General features: G+C 41.1%; 1 protein-coding gene across 6 annotated transcripts; it reads right to left on the bottom strand.

Moving 5' to 3' along the window:
* ACKR3 (atypical chemokine receptor 3) lies at window positions 1-26,743 on the bottom strand. Of its 6 annotated transcripts, XM_083350872.1 has the most exons (4): window positions 26,653-26,743; window positions 23,398-23,502; window positions 6,584-6,657; window positions 1-2,278 (listed from the first exon to the last, which is right to left on the bottom strand). In XM_083350872.1, the coding sequence occupies exon 4, from the start codon at window positions 2,249-2,251 to the stop codon at window positions 1,157-1,159; it is 1,095 nt and encodes a 364-aa protein (XP_083206998.1). In that variant the 5' UTR covers window positions 2,252-2,278; window positions 6,584-6,657; window positions 23,398-23,502; window positions 26,653-26,743; the 3' UTR covers window positions 1-1,156. The 6 variants fall into 6 exon arrangements, with proteins under 6 accessions (XP_083206998.1, XP_083206999.1, XP_083206997.1 ...); XM_083350873.1 differs by lacking the exon at window positions 6,584-6,657 and having other exon boundaries at window positions 23,394-23,502; XM_083350871.1 differs by lacking the exon at window positions 6,584-6,657.
* Between the last annotated feature and the right edge of the window lie 1,040 nt (window positions 26,744-27,783).

The following is a 27,783-nucleotide window of genomic DNA, read 5'->3' as shown; positions in this document are numbered from 1 at the left end:
AACATGTTGCCTGTTTATTGGATATTTTTAGGATCAGAAAAAGAATGCAAATGGACTACAGAGAGCAATTACATTTGGAAGCATATACATGCGTGCACACATACATAAAAATACACATAAGTCTATATGGTTGTGACAAGAAAATTGCTGATAAAAACTACTTTGGAGGTACCCTGTTCATCAGTATTTTGAATCCATTCATAATTAGCTGATGCAGGTATGTCACAAGCAGGATACTGTAAGCCAGCAATCCCTAACCTTTCTGGCTCAGCGGACTGTTGGCAGCAGTGGGGAAGGGGAAGAGGGGATGGTTTCACATGCACATGCACCACTTTCACAACTGCAAGTTTGCAAACGCATGCCTACCACTTCCACGGCCGAGTTCCCAATGGGCTGCAGCCCAGCACTGGGCTGGGGAACTGGGGTTTGGGGACCCCTGCTGCAAGCAAACCTTATTTTGTGATTTAGCTCTAAATCCATACTGTATACTATTTTGGCTGAGTAGGAATCTGTTCTGATTGCTACTGGAAGACTTCCAGGGAATATCAGGTTATATATATTCTCTGTAGAAAAGGAATTGAAGAAGAGAACTGTAGACAACTGTAGAGTTGTCTACAAAACGATAATGGAGTCACCAAGAATACTTGTGATTGACTCAAAAGAGAATTTTAAATTAAACAACAGGTACATCTGCCCTCCCCTCCACACACAAATAGCATACTGTATTGTTTGCATCTTATTTTCCAAGGTAGTATTTGAAAAATAACTTACAAATAGGAGGATGAAGCACTGAAAGAAACAAATAGACAAAGATTATGAAACATATTAACATGCAATAATGAATATTTAAAAATATATTCCAATTATGTTGTCACAAAATCTCTGTGAAGACCAACTTAAAATACATATAATTTTCATTTGTTATGCAGTTTACTCTTACAATAGGAAACTGAATGAAGATCTAATATTAAAACTATAGTTTTTATACTCTCACAATCTTGTTCAAATCCATGGTTAAATATATTTATCTTCCAGTGCAACTGCAAAATATGTTTTGTAAAAATATATACTGTAAAATGCATATTGTGTAGACAAGGTTCAGTAACCAGGGAAGGAGTAATCTGTTTCCCCAGCAATGTCTTTTGCAACACAATCATCATTTAGCATTTTGCTCCAAAGCAGAGTACTCCATTTCTGAAACCTTGGAAGTATCAATCAGCTTTGTAAGGCCAGTTTTAGCCGAGTATTTAAAGATAAATGCCTTCATGAGTTCATACTTGTAGTTTCGATTGATGAAGCTATAAAGGATGGGATTGATGCAACAATGAACTAGAGAGAAGCACTGAGTAATGTGAAGGGCTGCATAAAGGACGTTCTCCATTTGGCAACTGAATGGTATAAAATGGAAGGCCAAGAAGAAGTCAAGCAAGACAACTATGTGATATGGCAGCCAACAGACAAGAAACACGAGGACATAGGAAAAAATAATTTTCACATTACTCCTCCTCTCTTGATCATTAGAGGCTGATACAGCTGCAGCTAAAAGACAATAGAAAATAGCAATGACAGGAAAAGGAATGACAAAACCTAAAATAACAGAGGCTAGCTCTATGCCAGCTAGCCACTCCTTGGCAGTCTCTTCTGGATAGACAGGACGACAATAGGTTTCATTGTTGGAGGAAACTGTCTTAAGGTAATAGGTATCAGGAAGGGCTGCAAAGAAGGCAAAGAGCCATACCAAGATGCAAATGCAACAACGGAGTCTTTTCTTTTTAACACTGCTGGCAGGTTTGAAGAAAGAAACTGAGAGGTACCGATCCACACTCATACATGTCAGGAAGAAGATGCTGCCATATAAATTGATGGAGAACACAAGGTGAGCTATCTTGCATGAGATTTCCCCCATGTTCCACTGGCTGTGTTGAACAAAGGAGACTACCCAGATGGGAAGAGTGATGATCACACAGAGGTCAGCAACAGCAAGGTTGAAGATGTATAAGTGAGTTTCATAACCAGTAATTTTTGCTTGAAAATTCATCCAGACAACCACAAAATTGGCCACTAAGCCAATCATAAAAATAAAAATATACAAAAAGGAGAGGGTATAGAGCAGAGCACTTTTGTTAAGCACATTTGGGCATGACAAGGAGTCCACAATGATACATTCTCCATTGTTGCAGGTTACATTGGTTTCATTGAGATTCTCCACTTCCACAAGATCGAATATTGGAGGCATGTCAATAGTATTCATTGCAGATTATTTTTTGATGAAATGAGTCTGAAAAAAGAAAGAGCAAAACAGACAGCATGAGCAATTTAGTTGAAGAATAGACATTATTTGCAATTGCTTTTATATCAAATAACTTAAGAATTCCACAAAAGTACTCCAGGCTTTGGCTAGGCAGAATTTTATACATATCATTGTGTAAATAATTTTAATTTCAACAAACTGTAGATACAGTATGGAATAAGGAAGAACCAAAACTGTAAGTTGTATGCAGAAGAAACAACAACACTAATAGTCCTATTCTTATCAGGAAAGGTAAGGTAAGGTTATGAGGCATTCTCATTCCTTGGCAAGAAACACTATTTTAAATTGGTCAGGGCAATCACCACTGACTTATAGTGCTAGCAGCTTTTTCGATTTTACTGGGGTAAAAATGGAGATTGTGAAGGGAAGGGGGAATTTCAGAACAAAACAGTACAATCATCCCTGAGTCAAGCTGAAATCCAAGTGATTATATGGACACACCCTTGTTTCTTGGCAAACAATACAGTAATTTCCAATTGTCTTCTGGAAAGTTTTTTGTCAAATTCCCAGTCTAGTCTACAGCCTTAGGAATTCCTTGTTTATACTTTTCATTTTTGAAACTTGATCAAGATCATAAGCTTCTCTTTTGTTGTGCCTCCTTTGGCATCACTCTTACATAATTGATTTCAGTCCAAAATCTTTTGTAAGCATTTACCCACAGGTTTTAGTATTCAAACAATAGGAATTTATGAGTCTTCTTTGTTTTGTTTTGAATCAACTGGGTGAGAGCAGAGAGAGCAGACATGCAGAAGTGGGGCTCTCCTGAATAATCTAATTAAAAGCCTAGAGGGGAAAAAACCTAAACATGTCCAGAATTGCAACCACAGGAAAAAAAGTGAATGGAGGAAAAGACTGGACTTGGAGAGATCTTGGAAATCAAACATTTATTTGGACACAAAGTTTATTCTGATGAGTTCTGCTGTGTAGCGTGATAAGAGTACAGTTTCCTTTGTTCCTTTATTCTCCTGATGACATTGAGAAAATACCAGCACTGAGAAAGTTTTTCAGCATTGAGAAAATTTTCTTTATATAGACTGAACAGTTTTTCTGCATAGTTCTTTTTACCATTAGCAGAGCATACTTATATAGACATAATTGCCAAATGAATTAGATACAGATCTGTTTGCATGAGTGTTCTTCCCCCCCACCCATTAAGTAAGTGCATATCTGTTTGCAAGGGTGTTTTTTTCTTTTCTCTCTCTGCATATTTATAAGGATTCCAGTCTTTATTAACTAAATAATCATGAACTGAATACATTTATATATATATATTGAATGATCCTGAGAAAATGTAGTGACCATTTTAAAAAGTTGTTTACAACTGCAGCGTTACCTCCTCAGAGGCCGCCAAAGCCCAGGCCCTCCCAGCCCCGCACCCCTCCGTGGAGCTCTGCAGCTGCGCTCTCTAGGTGTTAGTAAAGTGTCTCTTCTAGGAGAAGCTCACATGAAGTGAGGATGTGGCAGACTCTTGGCAGCAAAAGGGGGCTTTTAGGAACAAAGATTGCCAGCCCCTAGCCCCCTTCTGTTGTTGCTTGCAGCCTCAGGTCTCATTGGTGTCAAACCCCCCTTCTTTATTATTAAAATCTGAGTTTAGCAATCCCAGCAACTTTCTCTCTCCTCACTTTCTCCCTTGCCTCCGCTTGGGATATCCCCTGTGAAAGAAAGCAGTAAAATTCCACCTTCTCACTCACTCTCACTCCCCTCTTCCCCCCCTCCTTCACAGAAAGGGACCAACTTAAAACCTGCAACCCCTCTTCAACTTCACCTGGTCCCTCTCCGACAAACAGCAACAAACAACCTCCCCCCACTTCTTTCCTCCTTTTTCTTTCCTTCCACCTGATGCATGCCTGCCGTGCCCAAAATCAGCAGCAGCTGTCTGAGCTTCCCTCTCCCCGGCCAGGCTCCTGCAAAGCCCTTCAGCCAGTCCCACTACACAACTACTGTAAACATTTTACTGCCATATCGTAAATTTTTATTGACTAGATGTCAAGCTTTTATTGCCCTGAGTTGCAAAATCATTCTATCTTTTTTGTGGATTACAAATAGTCAGAGACTACAATATTTTTCTACAATATTTTAAAATTTTTAAATATTTCTAAATATTTTGTGGATTTTTGTGGATTAGCTTGTATTATCTTTTTATACTACACATATATTTGTATAATCTTTTTTTACATTAACAAGCTGATATTTCATTTTTTTACTCTCAGCTGAGACACACCATTTTTTTCTTTTAAGCTGAGAAAAAAAGTGAATGGAGGGAAAGACTGGACTTGGAGAGAAGAGAAAACTTTGAAATCAAACATTTATTTGAATGCAAAGTTTATCTAGTGAGTTCTGCTGAATTCTGTGTACAGCTTCCTTTATTTTTGCTGAATAGTCAGCCCATCATCTTAGCATGGAGATAGTTTTCTCTATATAGACTGTACTGATTTTCTTCCATATTGACTGCATAGTTCTTTTTACCATTAATAGTGCAAACCTACACAGACAGAATTGTAAAATGAATTATAAACAGATTTGCAAGAGTGTTTTCGTCCCCCCCCCAATCAATTAGGTACAAATCTATTTGCAAGGGTGTTTTTTCCCCTCTGCATATTTATAAGGATTTATAATGATTACAGTCAATAGAATAGAATAGAATAGAATAGAATAGAATAGAATAGAATAGAATAGAATAGAATAGAATAGAATAGAATAGAATAGAATAGAATAGAATAGAATAGAATAGAATAGAATAGAATAGAATAGAATAGCTTTGCAGCCCAGCTGAAAGATGGAGAGAAGGCCAGTAACCCAGCCTGGCAGCTGAGTGGAGGCAGTGAAGTGCAAATGGAGGCCACTGAGCAGAGGTGAAATGGAGCTAGGTAGCAGACAACCAGTGGCTAAGAGCAGCATGGTGGACCCTAAGCAGCAGCTGTGCAGAGCAGTACCCACAGCAGCAACTGACAGCAGCATGGCAGACCAGTGAACAGCGGTCAAGCAGAGCTTGATAGCAGGCTGTAGTGCCCACAGCAGTGGCTGAGAACAGCACAGTAGAGCAGCTGAGCAGAGGCTAAGCACCCAGATCAGCACATCGTATCTGAAAACCCCACCAGTGGCCAGGCAACTGAAGGGAAAGAAGGCAGGGAGGAAAAGGATAACTACATAACACCTGCATACAGAGAGGTATAGAGGGTTAAAAGCTAAGCATTTTCCTAGAAAAATGAATGAGATTCCCAACATAAAAAAGTGCATAACATTTCATAAAAGGCCAAGAACTATTATAATTTCTTAAATTTTTAAAATTTCTGAAGTATTTTTTAAATTTTTTTATCAAATTTTAAAATTCTTTTTTTTACAATTTTCAGTTGCTTTTTTCAATTTTTATTTTTCAATTTTTAGATCTTTTTTGAACTTTTAAATTTCTCTTTAACTTTAAATTAAATTTAAAATTTTAAAATTTTCAATTTAGTTCTTTTTCAATTTTTTATATAAAATTCTTTTTTCAACTAAACATTTGAAAAAAATAAGTTTACTTATTTTAATTCTTTAGAAACTTTTACATTCTTAAGGATCTAAGAGAAAAAAAATTAAAAAATCACTGAAAAAGAGACACACTTAAAACAGGGAAGATAATGAGAAATTTTTCAATTGTCAATTTTAACAAACAATATCATGGATATAGAGACTGACATTAAAGTAACTTGCAAAATATGTCATATGTTTTGAGTTTATGCCCACAGAAGACCTAAACTATATCTGTATCTAATGTAAATCATATGAATTACTAGAAGAAAATGTAAAGAGTCTAGAAGCAACTCTAGCCACTTTGAAGTCAATGAACAAAGCGAGAATCCCCAATCCAAGCAAGATTACACCAAAATTAAACACAATAGAGAGCAAACAGCTTCTTAAAAAATGACCCCTTATATGAACAAAGAAGAAAACCAATGGAAATACGTCACTTATAGAATAAAACAGCAACCAAGAGCAAAGCCCCTATTATCTACCCTAGTATTCAGTGAAGCCCCTCTGGAACTGAACAATTACATTCATAGTCTCCCCCTGGAAGAAAATATGCTGAAACCTATAAAAGAGCAGTCATCAATAGTTTAGAAAAATGAGACAAAACCCAGCATTCCTGTGACAGGAAAAATAGTATCCCACACTCCCCAAGGGGGAAAAAACCTAATATTGGTGATAGGAGATTCAATTCTTTGGGGAACAAAAACTATTGTCTGTCGACCAGGCAGTCAACCTAGGGAGCAAAAATGTAACTGAGAAACTTACTAAAATAATCCAACTCCACGGATTATTACCCCTTTCTTCTCCTAAATGTGGGGACCAATGGCACAACAATGAATCTAAAAACAATAACAACAGATTATGAACAGCTAGGGAAGACAGTTAAAGAATTAGTAGCTCAAGTGTTGTTTTCATCTATACTTCTAACAAAAGGCCAACATCCAATGAGGGAGCAAAGGATTTTAGAAATGAACCACTGGCTTAAAAACTGGTGTCGTCAAGATAATTTCAGTTTTCTAGACCATGGTCTGCATTAAGGGCTACTGCCAAGGGATGGAGTGAACCTCACAAGAACCGGAAGGAATATATTCGTAAAACAACTGGCTCATCTTATTACAAGAGTTTAAAATAAAATGAGGGGGTGGGCAACCTTGAAGACATTTAGAACCTGATTCCAAGCAAAAATCACTAAATAACCAATCACATAAGGAGATAGGGAGTAAAGAGAAAGAAGAAGAAAATGGGAAAACCCAGTGAAGTAGACAGTGATGGAAAGGATGGAAAACCCAGAAACAAAGTAGGAGATATAAGAAACATACCCAAGATCCATAAAGGACTCAAATGCCTATACATGAACACTCAAAGTTTAGGGAACAAACAGGGTGAACTTGAAATACTAGTACATGAAGATAAATATGATACAGTTGCCATTACTGAAACATAGTGGGATGAAATTCATGACTAGAAAGTACTGATGGAAGGATACAAACTATTCAAAAGAAATAGAACAACAAAAGAGAAGGTGGAGTTGTATTATATATAAAAGATCACTACATCTCTACAGAAATACACAAAACCAAGGATGAAAACCTCCTAGAATCCATTTGGGTCAATATAAAAGGAAAAATGAATGATATTGCTATAGGCATATACTACAGGCCACCCAACCAAGCAGAAGAAATAGATGAACTCTTTGCTAAACAATTAATAAATGTATGTAGGAAATATACCACAGTAGTAATGGGAGACTTTAATTATCCTGATATCAACTGGGAAACAAACTCTGCAGCAAGTGTGAGATCAAACAATTCTTAACCAACTTAGCTGACAACATTGTCATCCAAAAGGTAGAGGAGGGAAATAGAGGAAAAGCTATACTAGACCTAATTCTTACTAACAGAGATGATAGGGGGAGTTGAAACTGCTGGAACTTTGGGCAAAAGTCACCATGTCATATTGGAATTCAATATAATAAACATAAGCAATAGAACATAATACAGCCAGTGTCTTAAACTTTGAAAGGGCTGATTTTAACAAACTCAGAGAGAGTGTAAGAAAAATTCCATTGATAAAAACCCTGAATGGGAAAACAACACAAGAAGCGTAGGAAACTCTGAAAAATATTATCATAAAAGCCCAATTCCAGCACAATACCACTAAAAAAGAATAACAAGAAATCCAAAAAGAAACCAGCATAGTTGCACAATGATCTCTCTGATAAACTGAAAGACAAAAAGAACAAATAAAAAATGGAAAGAGGAACACATAATTAAGGCAGAATACCAGCATATAGCCCAAATCTGCAAAGATGAAGTCAGGAAAGGTAAGGCTCAGAATGAACAAAGACTTGCAACAAAAGTCTAAAATAATAATAATAAAAAAGTTTCTTTCAACATAAAATAACAAGAAAAAATGTCAGGGAAACAGTAGATCCACTTAAGAGAGAAGAGAGCAAGGAAGTAATATGAAGTAGAGAGAAAGCAGAACTGTTTAACTCATTCTTTGCATCAGTCTTCACACAAAAAGAAACTATAGCCCAGCCTACCAAAAACACAACTGTAAAAGACAGGAATAAAAATTAAAATACACAAGAAAATAGTTAGAGAATACCTATCTGATCTTGATGAATATAAATCGCTGGACCTGATAGTTTACATTCTAGAGTTCTGAAGGAGCTGGCAGATGTTATCTCAGAACCATTGTACCATCTTTCAAAATTCTTGGAACACCGGAGAATTACTTGAAGATTGGAAAAGAGCTGATGTGGTTCCCTTCTTCAAAAAAGAAAAAACAACAACAACAACACAGATGCAGGAAACTACAGGCCAATCAGTCTAACATCAATACCTGGAAAGAAAAGATAATCAGAAAACAGATCTCCGAAAATCTAGAAACAAATAAAGTTATAACTACAAGTCAGCATGGGTTTACTAAAAAGAAATCATGCCAAACCAATCTTAGTTCATTCTTTGACACAATGACCAAATTACCATATATACTTGAGTATAAGCCGACTCGAGTATAAGCCGAGAACCCCAATTTCACCCCCCAAAACTGGAAAAAGTTATTGACTCGAGTATAAGCCGATCCGCCGTTCTGCAAGCCTCTGCCGCCAGCAGAGGCTCGATCCGCCATTTTGCAAGCCTGAATACACAGGAATACCCTGTGTGGCCGCGGCTGTCCGCTTCCTCGCTCCACGCTGCCATTCGGGGCCCGCGCATTCCCCGGGCAAATCGCGGCGCCCAGCAGGCGAGGAAACACGCCCGCTCCAGTCGCCCCCCCTTCCCTCAGGAGACGCGAAGCAAGTGACCGCCCGGAGCTTACCGAGGACTTGCGCGCGGCCGAGGCTTCGGTGCTTCCAGGATCGCGCGCACCTCTCCCAAGCCGCCGCCGTCCGGAGACCTGCCGAAGTTTGGGGAGGTTTGGGGAGGTGCGCGCGCACCTCCCCAAACCTCCCCAAACGTCGGCAGGTCTCCGGACCTCCGCGCCCTGCCTGCCTGCTTCTTTCCGCTGCGGAAAGAAGCAGGCAGGCAGGGCGCGGAGGAACGGAGACCTGCCGACGTTTGGGGAGGTTTGGGCGCCTCCCCAAACCTCCCCAAATGTCGGCAGGTCTCCGTTCCTCCTGCCGACGTTTGGGGAGGTTTGGGCGCCTCCCCAAGCCTCCGTTCCTCCGCGCAGACCTGCCGACGTTTGGGGAGGTTTGGGCGCCTCCCCAAACCTCCCCAAACGTCGGCAGGTCTCCGTTCCTCCTGCCGACGTTTGGGGAGGTTTGGGCGCCTCCCCAAACCTCCCCAGGTCTCCGTTCCTCCGCGCAGACCTGCCGACGTTTGGGGAGGTTTGGGCGCCTCCCCAAACCTCCCCAGGTCTCCGTTCCTCCACGCAGACCTGCCGACGTTTGGGGAGGTTTGGGCGCCTCCCCAAACCTCCCCAAACGTCGGCAGGTCTGCGCGGAGGAACAGAGACCTGGGGAGGTTTGGGGAGGCGCCCAAACCTCCCCAAACGTCGGCAGGTCTGCGCGGAGGAACGGAGACCTGGGGAGGTTTGGGGAGGTGCCCAAACCTCCCCAAACGTCGGCAGGAGGAACGGAGACCTGGGGAGGTTTGGGGAGGTGCCCAAACCTCCCCAAACGTCGGCAGGTCTCCGTTCCTCCTGCCGACGTTTGGGGAGGTTTGGGCACCTCCCCAAACCTCCCCAGGTCTCCGTTCCTCCTGCCGACGTTTGGGGAGGTTTGGGCACCTCCCCAAACCTCCCCAGGTCTCCGTTCCTCCGCGCAGACCTGCCGACGTTTGGGGAGGTTTGGGCACCTCCCCAAACGTCGGCAGGTCTCCGTTCCTCCTGCCGACGTTTGGGGAGGTTTGGGCGCCTCCCCAAACCTCCCCAGGTCTCCGTTCCTCCGCGCAGACCTGCCAACATTTGGGGAGGTTTGGGGAGGCGCCCAAACCTCCCCAAACGTCAGCAGGAGGAACGGAGACCTGCCGATGTTTGGGGAGGTTTGGGGAGGCGCCCAAACCTCCCCAAACGTCGGCAGGTCTGCGCGGAGGAACGGAGACCTGGGGAGGTTTGGGGAGGCGCCCAAACCTCCCCAAACGTCGGCAGGAGGAACGGAGACCTGCCGACGTTTGGGGAGGTTTGGGGAGGTGCCCAAACCTCCCCAAACGTCGGCAGGTCTGCGCGGAGGAACGGAGACCTGGGGAGGTTTGGGGAGGCGCCCAAACCTCCCCAAACATCGGCAGGAGGAACGGAGACCTGCCGAGGTTTGGGGAGGTTTGGGGAGGTGCGCGCGCACCTCCCCAAACCTCCCCAAACTTCGGCAGGTCTCGGACGGCGGTGGCTTGGGACAGGTGCGCGCGATCCCGGAAGCACCAAAGCCTCGGCCGCGCACAAGTCCTCGGTAAGTTTTTTTGTTGACTGGAGTATAAGCCGAAGTGGAATTTTTCAGCCCAAAAAGTGGGTTGAAAAATTCTGCTTATACTCAAGTATATACGGTAGTAGACCAGCAAAATGCTCTTGACATAGTAATAAACAGAGTCAAACAGAAAAGCACCTCAGACTAGACCGCCCCCCTAAAAAAGAAGACAAGTGTTGGTGATAGGAGATTCTATTCTCAAAGGAACAGACTCAGCCATCTGCAGACTGGACATACAATCCAGGGAGGTACGTTGTCTCCCTAGAGCAAAAATCACTGGCTAAAGTGTTGGTTTAAACTTTGGTTTCCTGGGCCATGGACTGCATTTCCTATGCGAAGGACTCTTTTTTTTATTGAAAATTTTTAACATACAGTTTATCTTTAACAGTCCCCCCTCCCCCTCCCCTCCCCTCTCCCTCCCTCCCTACCCCTCCCCCCTCCCCCCCACTTCCCAGAGCTAAATACAAGGTATAGAAAAAAAACAATCATAAACAACCATAAACAACCATATACTAACAACCATATACTAACAGCCATAAACTCTAAAATCTATCACTCTCTAGCTTATATAGGATAATACAAACCTTAATAATATTAAATATATATAGAGAAGAAAAAAAAAGAAAAAAAAGAAAGAAAAAGAGAAGGAAGACTTATTCAAATGCTACATGAAACTTCTTAACCCTATATTTGTTCTGGATATACTCAATCCATTTTCTCCATTCCATAATATAACGTTCTTGCGAGTGAAGGACTCTTGGCAACGAATGGGCTGCACCTCACGAAAACAGGGAAAAATGTACTTGAAGAAAGACTGGCCCAACTCATCAAGAGGGCTTTAAACTAAAATTGAGGGGGAAGGGTGACCAAACTTTAGAATCTCCAGAACACAAAACCAAACATAAATCCCAAGAAGACAAATCAAAGAAAGAGGTAGGAATTGATTAGGAAAAAAAAATCAAACAACAATCAGGAGATCCATGAAACATACCCACGGCATAAAAGTCTTAAATGTTTATATATGTTTATATACTAATGCTAAAAGCTTGGGGAACAAACAGGGTGAACTAGAAGCAATAGTACACAACTGGAATAGACTGATCCTTTTCAATTTTCATTTTTTTTCAATTTTCAATTTCTTTTTCAATTAAAAAATTGAAAAAAGTTTACTTATTTTAATTCTTTAGAAATGTTTACATTCTTAATGATCCAAGAGAAAAAATAATAGACACTTCAAAACAGGGAAGAGAGTGAAGAATCTTTCAAGACAGACAACAAAAGACAAAGAATTCTTGTAAACTATTGTAAACTTATACTTCACAACAGGAGAAATACTTAATTTTTAGAAATTTTTAATTTTTTAATAAAAAAAGTCTTGGAAGTAGAGACTGACACTATAGTCACTATAGTGACTTTCAAAGTATGCCACTTATTTCATCTTATGCCCACAGAAGACCCAAACTATGTTATGTATCAAATGTAAACTATTTGAATTACTAGAAGATCAAGAGTCTTCAACAAGCTGTTCCTGCAGGCCACTCTTATTGTGGCCTCCTGTGCACATTTCCAAAGGATGACATTTCCAAAGTTGTGGAAAGGGGCGTGCAGTGGTATAATGTCAGACAAGAGCTTCCTTCTTTATACCATAAGCTAAAATAATTTTCCATCTTTAGCTGATAATGTCTCTCATTTTCACCTATTAAACTTCCATTTGGTAGCCAGCATATTTCAAGGCATGTGTGTAGTATTTGCTAAGATTTTTTACTGTCAAATGTTGAAATAAATTGGAGATTACATCAGGAAAGTTTAATGTTTATTTGAGAAAGAATCAGGAAAGATGTGTTGGAGACAGGAAAATATCTGGCGTGCTGGACGGGGATTTCTAGAAAGATACTTGAGCTGCAGAAATTCAGATGGCACCAGGTGGTGGCAGAGATGTAGAAAACTATTTCCTGCTGTGTGATGGGTTTCCAGATACAGGTAGTCCTCATCTTACAACCACAATTGAGCCCAAACTTCATGTTGTTAAGTGAGACATTTGTTAGTGTTTGCTCGATTTTACAAGTTTTCTTGCCACAGTTGTTAAGTGAATCATCAAAACTGATAAGTTAGTAATATTGTTGTTAAGTGAATCTGGCTTTCCCATTGATTTTGCCTGTCAAAAGGTTGCAAAAGGTGATCACATGACCTTGGGACACAGCAATGGTCATGAATCAGTTGCTAAGTATCTGAATTTTGATCACATGATCATAGGGATGCTACTAAGGTCATAAGTGTGAAAAATGATAAGTCAATGACATTATAACTTTGAATGGTCACTAAATGAACTGGTGTATGTCGAGGACTACCTATATTTGCAGTCCAAGTTTCAAATCCCCCCTGCACTCCTGAAATTAAGCTGCATGGCAGGCAACTTTTTGACAATGTGGCACTTTTTATTTCCCTGTTTGAACTACAGCCTGGGATTTCCATTGTTCTTCAAAAGAACAGACGTTACCTTTAGATCTTTAAATTACAAACCATTCCTGTTACAGACAGCTTAGGCATGATGATCTTACAGACCAAAACCAGGCAATGTACTACCTTTCAAATATTTATAGCACATTGCCCCTTACCATTTATCCACGCTCAACAATCCTTGCAAGCATGAATTCCAAATCATCATTCTAAAGAGCCCCAAACTGTCTTCCTTGGCATATAGAAAGCAGCTTATTGTATTCACTGGAATGTTAGCAACTATTTTTTCTCTTTAAACACATATGGTCAATGATGATTAAACACAATGCCCAGATGTTTGCAGTTCTAATATGGCAAGCCCTGAGTAAACACACATTTTCTTGCCCCAAAATTAATCATTTCTGAATTCCTACACAAATGTTGGTCTGTCATAATGGAAATTCAGCCTTGATTATTAACTATGTTTCTAGCAAAAATCTAGAAAACAAAGAAAATTATTCATTAGCTCAAACACCCCATTTTATACTGTCGGTATCAAAGTGTTACAATTATGTGAATTCAAAGCAGTATTATATAGTGATAAACCTGCAGGCCTAATGGTGATTTTAAATATCCAATGGTTTTATAAAGATACTGTCTTCTTCCAATGAGAAGTAGCCTTGTGATTCAGATTGCAAGAAGCAGCTAGAGGTCACTTTTTCTGCAGTTAGATGACCCTAGGTCCTGAATATAGAATACCGTAGGTCTGTGACTCAGGTCCTCTACTCAAAAGCTCTGGAGGAGCTGAACCAGAAGAGAAAAACCAGCAGAGAAAGCACAAGCAGAAGCATAAAAGGGGAGAGTGTTTCTTTTCAGAAGTGTTCTGCGGTTGTGTGCTTTCACTTTTGTTCACATTTCTGTCCTCTATTTCCTTGTTTGCAGACTAATGGTTGCTATACATAACACACACAATAATTTGGTTCTCTTATTTCCCATATACTGTATTCACTGTAGTTACTGAAATAAAAAAAATCTATCGTTACTTCAGTGCTGGATTTGCACTAACAGTGCAGATTCTAAAATAGCTTTCTCTTCTCACTTGATGAAAAAGGAAATTGGGACCATTTAAAAGCCTTAGGCTTTTTAAGTGGCTAGGAGATTCCAGATTTCAGAAAGAGTTCTGAATGACTGTGTTATGTGTTTATAATAATAAAGGTAAAGGTTCCCCCGCACATGCGTGCTAGTCGTTTCCGACTCTAGGGGCCGGTGCTCATCTCGGTTTCAAAGCCGAAGAGGAGATCTCCGTGGTCATGTGGCCGGCATGACTAGACGCCAAAGGCGCACGGAACGCTGTTATAATTATAATAATATATAATTATATAATATATAATTATATAATAAATATAATAATTATAAACACTGTTTATAATAATACCTTGCTACAAATGTATATGTTCTGGGTTGGTGGATGGGGGGAGGGATCTAAGCAATATTTAAACCAAGTAAGAATCTTTTGACTCAAACGGGAAAAGTACAAACAAGTTGATGGATAGCTGGTTGGAGGTGGGTAGTTAGGAGGAACAAACTCCAAAGAACACCAGCCATTTTCTTTTGCTTCCTACCATAATTCATAAAATTACAGAATCAACCTTCTTATCTTCAAGTTAATTGAATCGTATGAAATATCTATTTCCTCTGTGACATCCTGCTAAAAAGAGATGGAAATAATTAACCATGTCTTAGTTCAAGCTGTGATCAGCCTTCCAACAGGTTGAGAAAGTGCCAATAATGCAAACTACAGTACAAGGGCTTAATTAATGTTTTTGCAGTAGCAATATTTAAAGCAGTACTTTGGCAATGAAAGAAATCTTAAGCTAAATGTAAAGTGGTGGCTTTAATTGTTAAAGGTCTTATGTAGTCAGGAAGGAGCTCCTTCTTATCAGGGAATTGTCCTACTAGGAATGTTACCTGATAAAAAGGTTGACAGCCCAAGACTTCTTTAGTGGCAGTATCTTTTCCTAACTAAAGGAGACACATCCAGCCAGTTTCCTTTTTCTATCAAGGAGTTTATCAAAACAACTCTTCTATAAAACTTTGGACTGCTGAGCTGATTGTTGATTGAATTGTTCCGCGGACTAGGATTAATTGCACATTGTATTTATTGGACATAAATACATGTTCGTTTGTTTACTCAATTTCTACAGCTACCCATCTCAATCTACTTTACCCTACTTCAACTTTACAATATATTTATATTGTAGCTTTAAATTGATTAATTTAATCAGTGATTATATTTTAAAATATACTTCCACCCAATTCAACTTTGAGCATAAAAAGATTGCATCTTGTAATTTTTAAAACCACTACTCAACTGTAACTCATCTATTTTGTAAGATGACTAGAACTGCACACAATTCCCAAGGTTTCCCTCCATCTCTCCAAATAAATAAGTAAATAAAGTGTAGAGATTTCAAATGGTTTTTTTTTTGTTGGTATTATTGGTTCTATCCGAGGAGCAAAAGTAGAAATAGGAGAAAAATGTGTTTGAACCAAACCCTGACACAATCTAGTCTGAACTATACATTTACACAGCTGGAGCACTTGCAGCACTGTTGGTTTATTTCCTGAGGTTCAATTCTCCTCAGATGGAAATATACTCAAGAGAAAACCAAGGATAGAAGCAATAAGAAAATAAGTGACCTGTGAGAAGGCTCCATGGTTTTGTCCCTCATGCTTTTTTTGCTCTTAAATTTGGAGAAAAGGTTGCTTGCTTTCATATGAATTTGGCCCTGAAACAATTCACTTAGTTTTCTGCCCTCCAGCCATTTGGTGAGGCAGAGTGTTATACATCAGGCTCAGGACCCTGGACAGAAGCCATAGTGTATATTCAACATGAATAATTGTACAAAATCTATAATAAAGACCTGTCCACGAGATTTGTGCATGTTTACTTATGCCTTATCCTAAAAAAATTTGAGGCAGCCTAGACCAGGGCTTTTCAACTGGTGGTATGTGTACCACCTATGGTACTTTGCCACGTGGCAGGTGGTACGTGACTGCTAGCCAAGTGTAGCAGAAGAGGGGAACGAGCTGTTTGAACTCTGGCAGAAGCCCCAGGAGCCGGTCAGGGCTCCAGCTGATTGGTGCTGCTGGAAGCAGCAGGAACTGGAGGTGAACTGAAGAAAAGAGGGGGGAAAAGAGGAGAGGCCGGCAGGAAGGAAACAGGGACACAGAAGCAGCAGCTATTGCTGGAAGAAAAGGCACCCCGGTTGATTTTCTCCAGCTAGGAGAATGTAAATAGCATGATGAAATGAAAAGCCAGCATGTCAGAAAGAAGGTGGGTTTATTTAGTTCTGGATCAGCTGGCAGCTTGATTGGGTTACCATAAGGATTTTTGTACAGTTTTTACAGTGTTTTGTAATTCAGAGGTTCCCTTGTGTGCTTTGGTTATTGGAATATTTTAGCCTGTATTTTAGGCTAGCAATGAGTACAAAGTGTTGACTTCCATAGGTTTAATCCCTTTAAACAAATGTAATTAGTTTTACCCCCTTATCTTGAGTCTGTCTCAGTGGCGTAGCGTGGGGGGTGCAGGGGGGGCCGGCCGCACCGGACGCAACATCTGGGGGGGGCGCGCTCGCACTCGGGAGGGATGGAAGACGCGCCGAAGCGCCCTTCGCGCGGCTGGAGTCCTGCAGGGGGGATCCGGGGCTGAGGCGCACTCGGGGAAGCAGCAACTCACAACCAGCTACTCTTGGGGGACGGAGGCACAAAGCCGGCCAGACAGGGCTCGGAGCCATCCCAGACCACAGCTGCACTTCCACCTTTCCCAGGGCGGCCCCCGCAGACGGAGCGCAGTGCAGGGCACCAACATGCCCCACTGCCAGAGAAGCGCCCGCCAGTGTGGCCCCGACTCCCTCACCCCGCGGCAGGTGGCGTCGTCGTAGCGGGGCTTGTGAAAAGCGGGGCGGTCGGTGGCGGCTGCTCCCGGCGCCGGGCAAGGGCAAGCAGGGCAAGGTCGCTCCTGCTCAAAAGCCAGAGTTCAGTGGCTGGCGAGGCGCTCGCGCGGGGCTCTCCCGGGGCTGGCGGGCCGAACGGGGGACCGGCCTCCCCCTCTCCACGCTAGAGCGGCCCCGAGGTGGCGGCCCGGCGCATGTGTCTGAGGGGGTGGCGGTGGCAGGAGGGGGGTCAGAGGAGCGAGCCGAGCTCTCCCGGGGCAGCAGGTGCAGGCTGGTGCGGCTCCAGGCTCAGCTGCAGCTCCGGCCAAGGGCTGCCAAGCTCACAGGGCATCGTGCCGGCCCCCTCCCTCGCTCCCCGCGCCCGGATGCGCCCCTGGCAGAAGCCCCGGCCAGCCGCGGTGCATGCCTGAGCGAGACGGGCAGCTGCGCTGGCGGGTCCCGCTCTCTTCCAGGCATCAGAGGTAAGAAAGGGACGGCGGCGCCCCCAGCCGCCCCCCCCCACCGGCTCCGAAGTGGAGGCTCCGCTGCGCCGCCCGCCTCCTGGCACGGCCTCGGGTCCCGGCGCTTCTGCCGCACGTGAGGGAGGGGATGCCGGACCTTCCCCCTTTTCCCGGGGGAGGCGTGGGTCGGGGGTGCGGCGGACGCCCAGGATGCGGGGCTCCCTGCGGCAGACTCGAGTGCTAAAATCCACGGGTTAGGGGGCGCAAATTAGTTGCCTTGCCCCGGGTGCTGACAACCCACGCTACGCCACTGGTCTGTCTATGGCTTTTAGAAAGTTTTCTATGAAGTTAAACAGATTTAATTTTAAAGCTAAAGCTTTTCCTCTGGGATCGCAACATTGTGATACACCTGAGACAGCTTAAAGAAAAAAAACCCAGAGTTTATGTGTTTATTTTGTGAACCTTTCTTGCTTTGCACTTGATTCCTGTGTCTTTAAGGGTACAGGGAAGGGATGTGTGTGTGTGTGTGTGTGTGTGTGTGTGTGTGTGTGTGTGTGTGTGCATTCTTACTATACTGTGGAGGGAGAACTAAGAAGGGCCAACCAGCTAGCTCAGGAGTCTACAAACTTAGAAACTTTAAGACCTGTTGACTTCAACTCCCAGAATTCCTCATCCAGCCATGATGGCTGAGGAATTCTGGGAGTTGACATCCACAAGTTTTAAAAGTGCCAAGTTTGAAGACCCCTGAGATAGCTGGCAGTGGTGCATATTAATAAAAATGGACAAATTCATCATACATTTATCAGTGCAAAGGGAAAGTGATGCAACAAAGGAACAGCCAAAGAAATTAAAACTGGTATCTTTTTCCTTTTTTTCTACAGTTTGTAATATTTTATTAGATTACAGAATAAAATACAAAAATACAAAAGCAAATACTAGGACATAGTGGGGAGGAAAAATGGGGGAAAAGTGAGGTGAAGAGAAAAAGAACAGACTTCCTCTGTTGCAGTATAAGGAAGCATTAACATTGAACCTCAACTTTTTACTTTTCCATAATATTATAAACTAGCCATTTCTATAACAACAAATGAATCTAATCAGTAAAACCCAAAATCCCCCCCTTTTTTAAGCCATCAAGTTTTTGACACCTTGCTAAGCACTGGTGATACTCAAATATTGTCATGTCCTAAAAGTGGTACAATCTGTGATAAGGTTGAAAAGCCCTGGCCTAGACTCCTCAATCTAAAGCAAAGCTAGACTGAACAGGCTATGCCAGAATATCTGTGAGATACCCTGATAGAACTTTACATTATAGGAGCAACCATCCCGTGGCACATAAGATCAGTTGCATCAGGACATTGTTTAAGTGGGTCAGCTCACACTGCAACACAGGTAGGGCCAGGATTGAGGAGAAGAACCATCTTTACCGTATTTGCAGGTACAACGGCTATCTGGTTGAGTTCGTTAGGAGGTACAGCAGACCATACGAACCCCGTGGTAGTCCACACCATTGGCATACCAACAACACTGACTACACAAACGACGCTCCCATCTATTAATGGTGTGTCCGAGCCAACTGCACGGTTGCTAGCTCCCTTCAAGATCAATGTTGCCACAGACCAGACCAAACCCTGAGTGCCATGATAAGGCATCCCAAAGAGCTGCTCCCCAACGAGGAAAGATCTTCAATAATATACAGAATCAAGTACAAGAATTGCCAATGCAATTACGTTGGGGAAACAACTAAAAGGCTCAAAACCAGGATCCACGAGCATGAGTTGGCGATCAGAAGACAAGAGCAATGCTCACAAGTATGGGCGCATATGGCCAGTCATGACCATGTTTGATCTTGCCAACGCTGAGGCCAGAGCCTGAGATGCCACCAAGGGTGGCTGATTGCTCAAGGAGGCCTGGCTGTCCGATGAAAATTCAATCGTCATATAGACCTCTTACCTGCTTATCAGGAGCTCAGGGGGGTGGGAGGAACAGCGCTATGACGCACGACGGGCACAACGAGTCCACTCCTTGCAGGATCGGAATGGCCTAGCTACAGGTGAAACAACTGCAATCCCCAGGAAGAATGAATCCCCAGAGTGTCCCAAATTAGATCTTGGGACAGGCGTTCAGGTTTGGCTAAAAAAAAGGGGGGTCACAAAACAAGAGCGGCCAGACAACTGGCCCTTGGACGTTTGCACGCGCGCCAGGAGAGCGACTACAAGCAAAAAAACAACTCTCGAATCTGCAAACATGTAGACAGGTACGGGACAATTAGGAACATTGCGGTCGATCGGGGTGGGTAGACTGGTGACCCACTCAATGAGCAGGGCGCAAAAACAAAAACTACATAAGCAAACTCCAAGAACTCCCATTTTCACTCTGACGATGGCAGTTAGCTGACGAAAGCTAAGTGGATTTGTATATTAAACAGTTGTGTTTATATTTGTATCCTGGTGCTTGATTCCTTTCTATATACATATATATGTATATGTATATGTGTATATGTATATATATATGTGTGTGTGTGTATATATATATATGAGGGACGTGGTGGCTAAGTGGGTTAGGATGCTGAGCTTGTCGATCAGAAGGTTGGCAGTTTGGCGGGCTGAATCCCGAGTGCCGCATAACAGAGTGAGTGCCTGTTACTCATCCCAGCTTCTGCCAACCTAGCAGTTCGAAAGCACGTAAAAATGTAAGTAGAAAAATAGGGACCACTATGGTGGGAAGGTAACAGCATTCTGTGCCCCTTTGGCATCTAGTCATGCTGGCCACATGACCACGGAAACGTCCTCGGACAAGTGCTGGCTCTTCGGCTTTGAAACGGAGATGAGCACCGGCCCCTAGAGTTGGAAACGACTAGCACGCATGTGCGGGGGAACCTTTACCTTCACCTTTACTATAAATGTATATGTATGTGAATGTGTATGTGTATATGTATATGTGTGTATATGTGTGTGTGTATATATATATATATATATACACATATGACATCAGTTGTAATAACTCTGGAGGCTTGGCAAAAAACAACGACATAATTTATAATCCCAGAATCAGGGAGGCTATAATACTTCATAGCTATAACCATAAGAAATAATTTCTTTGCCAACAATCCCACCTATTAAATTTGTTATCCTAAAAAAAGGTAAAGGTAAAGGTTCCCCCGCACATGTGTGCTAGTCGTTTCTGACTCTAGGGGCCGGTGCTCATCTCCGTTTCAAAGCCGAAGAGCCAGCGCTTGTCCGAGGACGTCTCCGTGGTCATGTGGCCGGCATGACTAGACGCCAAAGGCGCACGGAACGCTGTTACCTTCCCACCGTAGTGGTCCCTATTTTTCTACTTGCATTTTGACGTGCTTTCGAACTGCTAGGTTGGCAGAAGCTGGGGCGAGTAACAGGCGCATATCCTATTAACAGTGAAAAAAGACTGAAAAAAGAGTATTTATTTTTACTCTCTTCTTTTTCTGAGGAACTCATGATAAGTTTACATATAGTATTAGTCATCTAGTATTTGCTGAATTAAAATTTCCTTAGTTAAAAAAGGTGCTGCTGTCCCTGGTGTTCTACTTTGAGTAGTCTACCTTTTTCTCCAATCAAAAAAGAACTAATAATTGTATACATCTGAAGGTTCCAGGAGGAACCAAATGTTTTTTTAAAGGAAAACTTGAAGAAGACACATCTGAAAGAGGGTTATTTTTCTCTTCAAATAGAAAAAGATCTAACTTAATGCTCTAATTATTAGAGTTTAGAATAGATTTCTCAAGAAAGGTCTCATCAGACTAAACTCATGCGTATTAAGCTACTGTATTATGTCTATTATGCTACTGACATAATACACATTTCATAAAGGATCCCATGACATTCCTATCAACAAGCTAATTATCTATGCATTGAATGGCATAAAAACCGAGTGAATATATTGCTGGCTCAAAAATAATATTCAAACAATGTTCCTCAATAGTTCCTCAGCACACTAAAAGGAGACATTGATCAGGGTACCACACTCTGGAGCCTCTACTGATAAAATAGTTTTATTAATGACTTAGGTTAGGAGGTGAAGAGAATGCTTATCAATCTTACATATAACAGTACATTCCGTAGGTAGCCCGTACCCCAGAAAAAAAGAAATAAAATACAAAACAATCTTGATAGGGTAGAGCAAAAGGTTGAGAACACCAAAATGAAATTTAACAAAGGTGAATGTAAGGTGGTTCATTTAAGAAATAAAGAAAACATACATGTAGTGAATGGGAGATATCTAGCTTTACAATAGTAATTGTTAAAAAAAGATGGACCAATTAAAGATTATCAAGTGATTAAAAATTAAGTCCCACAAAGAAAGACTGAAGGAGTTTGGCATATTTAGCCTTGAAAAGATTTTAATAAAGATTATTGGCATATTGTAATCTATAAAAGATTATAGGTATATTATAAACACAAGAAAGAAAAGACCAAGGTCTGTTCTCTATCATCCCAAAGGGCAGAACACAGAAGTATAAATTTCACCACATTCCAGTTGAATGTTAGGAAAAACATGAATTCCTGCATTGAACAGGTGGTGGTGGTGGGTTTAGTTGACCTAAATTGACACTTCCAATTCTGTTATTCTACTTGCTTACATACAGCTTTAACATATGGGGAAAGGAAAGGTATAAGGGGGAAAAGTCAGTTAATTTTATTACAGGGATAGGCAACCTCGGCTCTTTTATGACTCATGGACTTCAACTCTCAGAATTCCTGAGTCAGCCTACCCCTGCACTAGACTAATAATATTCTACATAGATGTTAATATTTTTGGTTCTCTTAAAAGTTACATCCCAAGGTTTCATTTCCTCATATTCTTTGCTTTTAGTATTTGTAAGTTTTTTCCCCTTCGATATTCTATTTATTTTTAATTAAATTTAAACATTTAAAATGGAATCTGAATGTATATTTGACTTATCATTTATCTTTTGATTTGCACAAACTGATTTAGTGCAGCTGGCAGAACTAGGTTGTCATCATAACTGAAATAGAAACTGAAAATTAATAATCCAATTTAGTCAAGCACATTTAACACTTAACTTGGTTTAATATTGTGGAATCAACAGATCATTACATTTAAAGTGTCCTTTAAAAGCATCCCATTCCTACTGATGTAAGAGAACTGCAGAGTGAATATTAACAAATGTGTTCAGAAAAGTCCTTGGGCTGATCAATGGTGCCATCAGGAGCGACAGTCAGTGAAATCAATAATTAAATGAATTTCTATGTTCTAGCAAACTACATGCATCTCTTCCCATCAATGGAACAGAAGAGGAACTTTTAAAAGATGAGAATATAAACTGGTTTGGGCTCATCTCAAAAATAGCAAAAAAGCCTAGTTCAGTGATCCAGCTAAACAGAATGCAATGCAATTGTAACTCCTGTGGGACTGGGAGGTTCACATTATCACTACATCCTCCTGCATTGCCTAGCCTGCTTTAATTCTAGAAATACTTGAACATTCAAATCCACAAATATGGTTTGCATGCCAGTGAAAAATGTCCGCAGCCAGAAAAATGAGATATTCCGATTGTCAGGGGGATTAGCTATCAACATGTAAGATCAATGACAGCCATTACTGAAGTAGAATTCTAGTCTAGCTATTGTCTGGGATTATTCAAGAAATCAGAGCCAGGTATCTGGCTGGGGCAGTGAAGCCTATTTTACTTTTCTGTGTTCAAGTTCCTTTTTAGAAAGGTTGGGAGAAAATGGCAGGAAGTACTGGTGTATGGCTGTATTTAAAGAAACAAAAGAGCTGAATAACCAGAAAAAGTCAGGTTGCTGAATTATTGTGTCAGGATCTCTAAAGAAAGTTACATACCTATTTTTTTTTCCATCTTCCTTGATTTCCTTCTCCAGACACATCAGTCCTTGCTGGCTCATAAAGTTACTTTGCACCTCACCTGCTTCTCTCCCTCTTCTTTTTCTACAGATAGAGATTATACTACTGAACCTGGAGGCTACTGCCCTCACCAAATTGTATACAGTAGTTAAATAACTCACCTTGTCCATCTTGATATGTTATTAAATAAAGTGTAGGGATGACCTGATCTGATAATACCTGGCTAACAAATTTAAAATACTTCTGGAATATTCTTTTTAGATTACAGAACTTTATCCTGACAAATTCAAACCACTCTAAACATTATGGATAATCATTTCCAATGTTGTGCAAAATGCTGCATTCCAGAAAGGAATATACCATTCTTTCTGCCTTCTTTACTAAATGTACAGACACATCTAGCTCAATTGACTGCACACAAATATTTCATACGGGACATGCTTGACAAATGCCTCACAAAACATTTGTTGATGCACTAACACTAATTAGATAGTCCAGTACTTGGCACATAAAAAGAGAATTTCAAAATGCTATTGGGGCAGCTCCAAAAATCAAAATGCTATCAGGATAGCTTTTGTTGTTATAGCTTTTAAATTCTTAACTGGTGGAAGGAGAAAATATAAAAAGACAAAATACTGGTCAAGAGGTGATGTGAATGATACGAGTTCTGTCAAAGGTAAACATTAAGTATCACTGGTTTTAAATATGCAGAATTGAGCACACTTTGTTCAATCCATGCCATAAATGAATTTTAACTGCCATTTAATTTTGATTGGATTTTAGTAATATTTTTAATATTTGAAACTTCAGAATGTATCATAATCAGAGTTCAATCCATTATCACAAAATCATTTTTAAAAGATAATAGCTTTGAAATATCTTGGTTTATCTGCTCTTTTTGCACCTTTGAATTAAAAGCAATAATATTTTAGCAGAGAAGCAGCACTAGATTTATTGTATAATAATTCTGGAGAAATCAAAAGTAATAATAGCAACATTTGCTTATATACCCAGAGGTTGCACTAATGAATCATCTTGGAAAAAAGTTTCACAAAGGAGATTACAAAATATAGTCCAGCACATCCTGCACATTGTCTCTTTTGGAATTCTACCATGTTGCCAGAAAACACACAGCTTAGCTAAACAGCAAGCTAGAGAACTGCTCAGTATCTTCTAAATAAACAAGCATGCACAAAACCAAAGTATTAACCACGAACCTCTTAAGTTAATTCCTTCAACACTTTTTGCTCTCAGAGCAATCAAACTAACTGCATCCAGATTTTGGTTCTGCAAATGAAAATAGGATTAACAAAGAGACCTGTGTCCCAAATGATACTATTAAGATATTATAAAATATTTATAGGCAGTGCTGATGGCTATTAATAAATGGCATTAGATGTTTTAAAATAGTGGTGCTTCTCCATTGGTGTCATTAACTATAATTAATATCCTGTTAGTTTAAAACTATATATTGGCTTGTAAAAGAAAAAGTGTTCTTACAAAAATGAAGTGATATTTTTCATGCATGGATTTCATTTATATAGCTTATTAATTGTAGCTCAGAAGGCTAACAATCATTTGCAGTATGCAGTGTACAAATGGACTCCCTTTCTTTTTCCATGGAAAAAAGGCTGTTCCAGAGATCAGTAACTCAGAGCATCTGCTGATAGCAAGTTCAGGAGAGAGGAACATTTCTCTGGGTAATTTTCTTCTTGCACAAATGTCACTTGTTCTATAAACGTAATGACTGCATCCAACTTATTAAAGAAATCCAACATTCCGATAACTAACCCTATTATTTTGTAGAATAAAGTTTTTGGGGAATATCCCCAAATAGTTTCAAAATACCATAAACCATTTAATGAGCTACTCTATTCTGTTTAAAAACTGTTATTATTCTGCTTTTAACAACTAACAGAATAACTTTACAACTCTCATTACTGCTCCAAGTTGCATGGGAAACTGTTTATTGCCCTTTCTACTCCTGTTGTGATTGAATGCTTTGTCAGCAAGGAATGCCTGTCCCAGCAGATGACAGCGCAAACCTGGATCTTCTTTTTTGGTAGATACTGGGGGTTTGCAGGGCATAGGCAAAGGTGGTTCCTCACTTGTCAAATGTCTGTGATCTGATTTAAATGCATTTTTGGTTTGACATCAGCTCCAAGATCTTCAGCAGAACTTCTCTTGGTAGTGCTGCCTGGGATTTCAGAATTGTGATGGGGCTGATTTTCTACCATTTGACTAAACTAAACTATTGGATCACTGACATAACTATGTTATTAAGAAAGTTATAAGAACTGGCCAAACTTGCACAGAGAATCAAAAGATATTTGCTATGGCTGCCCTCTGTCAGATTCCTTTTATTTAAACATTCAGTGACATTTCAAGAAAACTTGGTCAAAAAGGTTTGGTCAAAAGTTTCAGCATATTTAATGTGCACAATTCTTCAATATGTAGGCTTAGCAATGAAGTTGGGTAGCCTGACCAAATGCAATTCTAAAGTAAATCCTATTTTAACAGTTATAGGAGCATTCATTTAACAGTGCATCCCTATAAAATTGTAATTCCAAAAGCATGCCTGCATTCCACTGCACCATAAAGTCTGAATTAAGCAAGTGCTGTAACTCACTTGGGGTCAGGCTGCAGAACTGCGAACGGTCAAGTAAGGAATAATGGCTTAAGATACTGAAAGACAGAACTTGAAAAGCAATAAATATGCCCATAAAATGCTTGTAGAGCTAAATGAAGAGTACTGGGGGGAAGGAATAGTAAATAAATTAATAAAATATCTTGAAAAGAACGATTCAGACAAGTCTGGCCATATTTGAGCAAGTCACGGCATTCGCCCCGGAACAAGCGAAGGCGCCCCTTTACTGCCACAGGAGCCCTATGGAAGAAAGAGAGGTCAAGGGCTAAGGATCTCTTTTCGAAAGCGGGACTTCTTAATCCCGACAGAGGCGACCAAGACTCGACTTCGAAATGGGCAGCGTCCAAAACTGACAAAGATCTTGAAAATGGATCTGCCGAAAAGTGGACCTCTCCTCCCCAGATACAAAAACAGCCAGGAATGCTGGCCTCCTGGGAGGCTTTTGTTCGCTCGCCCGCCCGCCCAAAGCCTTGAGCCTCTTGCCGTCTTCACCGAGACGGTTAGCGCGGCTTAGCCCCACTTCGCCGCCCGGCATCTTGGCTGGCTCAGCGCGCTTCTTGCCCTGGAGGCCCCAGCAATTGTCTTACCGCGGAATCGCTTTTTTCCTTCCTCTCGAGCGCAGGGAGCTGCTCCTCCTCTCGCGGTTGGCTTGGCAAGCGACTGCCTCCTCTAACCCGCTCCCTCGCCAGTTATATAGGACTCACTTCGAAGAGACGCCTCTAGATGGCAGCTCGGCTAATCAACTCCTGCTGCTGTTGCCGCCCAGGAGCTTGCACGGAGCAGCGCCGAAGAAGCGAGTTGCGTTTCTCCCCCCCCCTCCCCTGATATCTACGTGCGTGGCACGATCACCTGCATCCTGTCCCCTGGATGGGAAAACCCCAGCTAAACTTTCCCAAAGCTTCCAAAGATGCCGGCAGAGCTCTTCGCAGGGTTCTCCTCCACTCGCCGGCCTGCCCGCTCTGACGCGCGCGGTTGCAGAGCCTCACCCTGACCAGGGGCGTTGCGCTTCTAGGCCTGGGTGCGACTCGCTAGGGAGTATAGACTCCAGGCAGTTTAGGAGTTTAGGATCTGGACACAGATCAGGTCAATTTCATATTGTCCTAACACAACCTTAGTATAATCATAATATTTCAAAATAGAGGCCTTATCTCCAAATCTATAAAGTTTACAGCATGCTAAATGTACTGAAGCTATACTTGGGTTTTGTTATTGTTTTTGCTGTGTAATTTTACAAGGCCAATAAATGACGTCATGATACAAGTGAAGGACATACTTCAATCATTTGTAGCCTAGATGAAGAAAATTAAGGTAAATTCTAGCAATTTACTAAGTATTACAGAGAAGGTCAGGAAAGCATTTTTAAAAAAATGTATTTATTACTTTTTCTCAAGCATTTACTTAAATATTTCCACTCTTATTATTTTTATAAATAATTCAAGGTTTAAACATGTTTGTGGTTATGACAACCACATTGGCAATTTCTGTAGGGGGCTAAAAACACTACTCCAGTTTCCAAATGTACAGTCCTGTTAATCTAATCCTGTGACAGTGTTTTTAAAGACAGAATACAGAATATCAGAGTTGGAAAGGATGTTGGAGGTCTTCCAGTACAACCCCTTGCTCAAGCAGAAAACCCTTTACCATTCCAGAAAAATGGCTGTCCAATATCTTCTTTAAAAATTCCGTTGATGGAACACCCACAATTTCTGGAGGCAAGC

This window comes from Vipera ursinii (assembly GCF_947247035.1).
Source record: "Vipera ursinii genome assembly, chromosome: 1".
Taxonomy (NCBI): Eukaryota; Metazoa; Chordata; class Lepidosauria; order Squamata; family Viperidae; genus Vipera; species Vipera ursinii.
Note: the sequence above shows the minus strand (reverse complement) of the source record. Positions and strands in the feature narration are given on the sequence as shown.

Excerpts from the sequence above, each read along its gene's own strand:
- ACKR3 (XM_083350873.1), bottom strand. The coding sequence starts at position 2,251 with ATGAATACTATTGACATGCCTCCAATATTCGATCTTGTGGAAGTGGAG.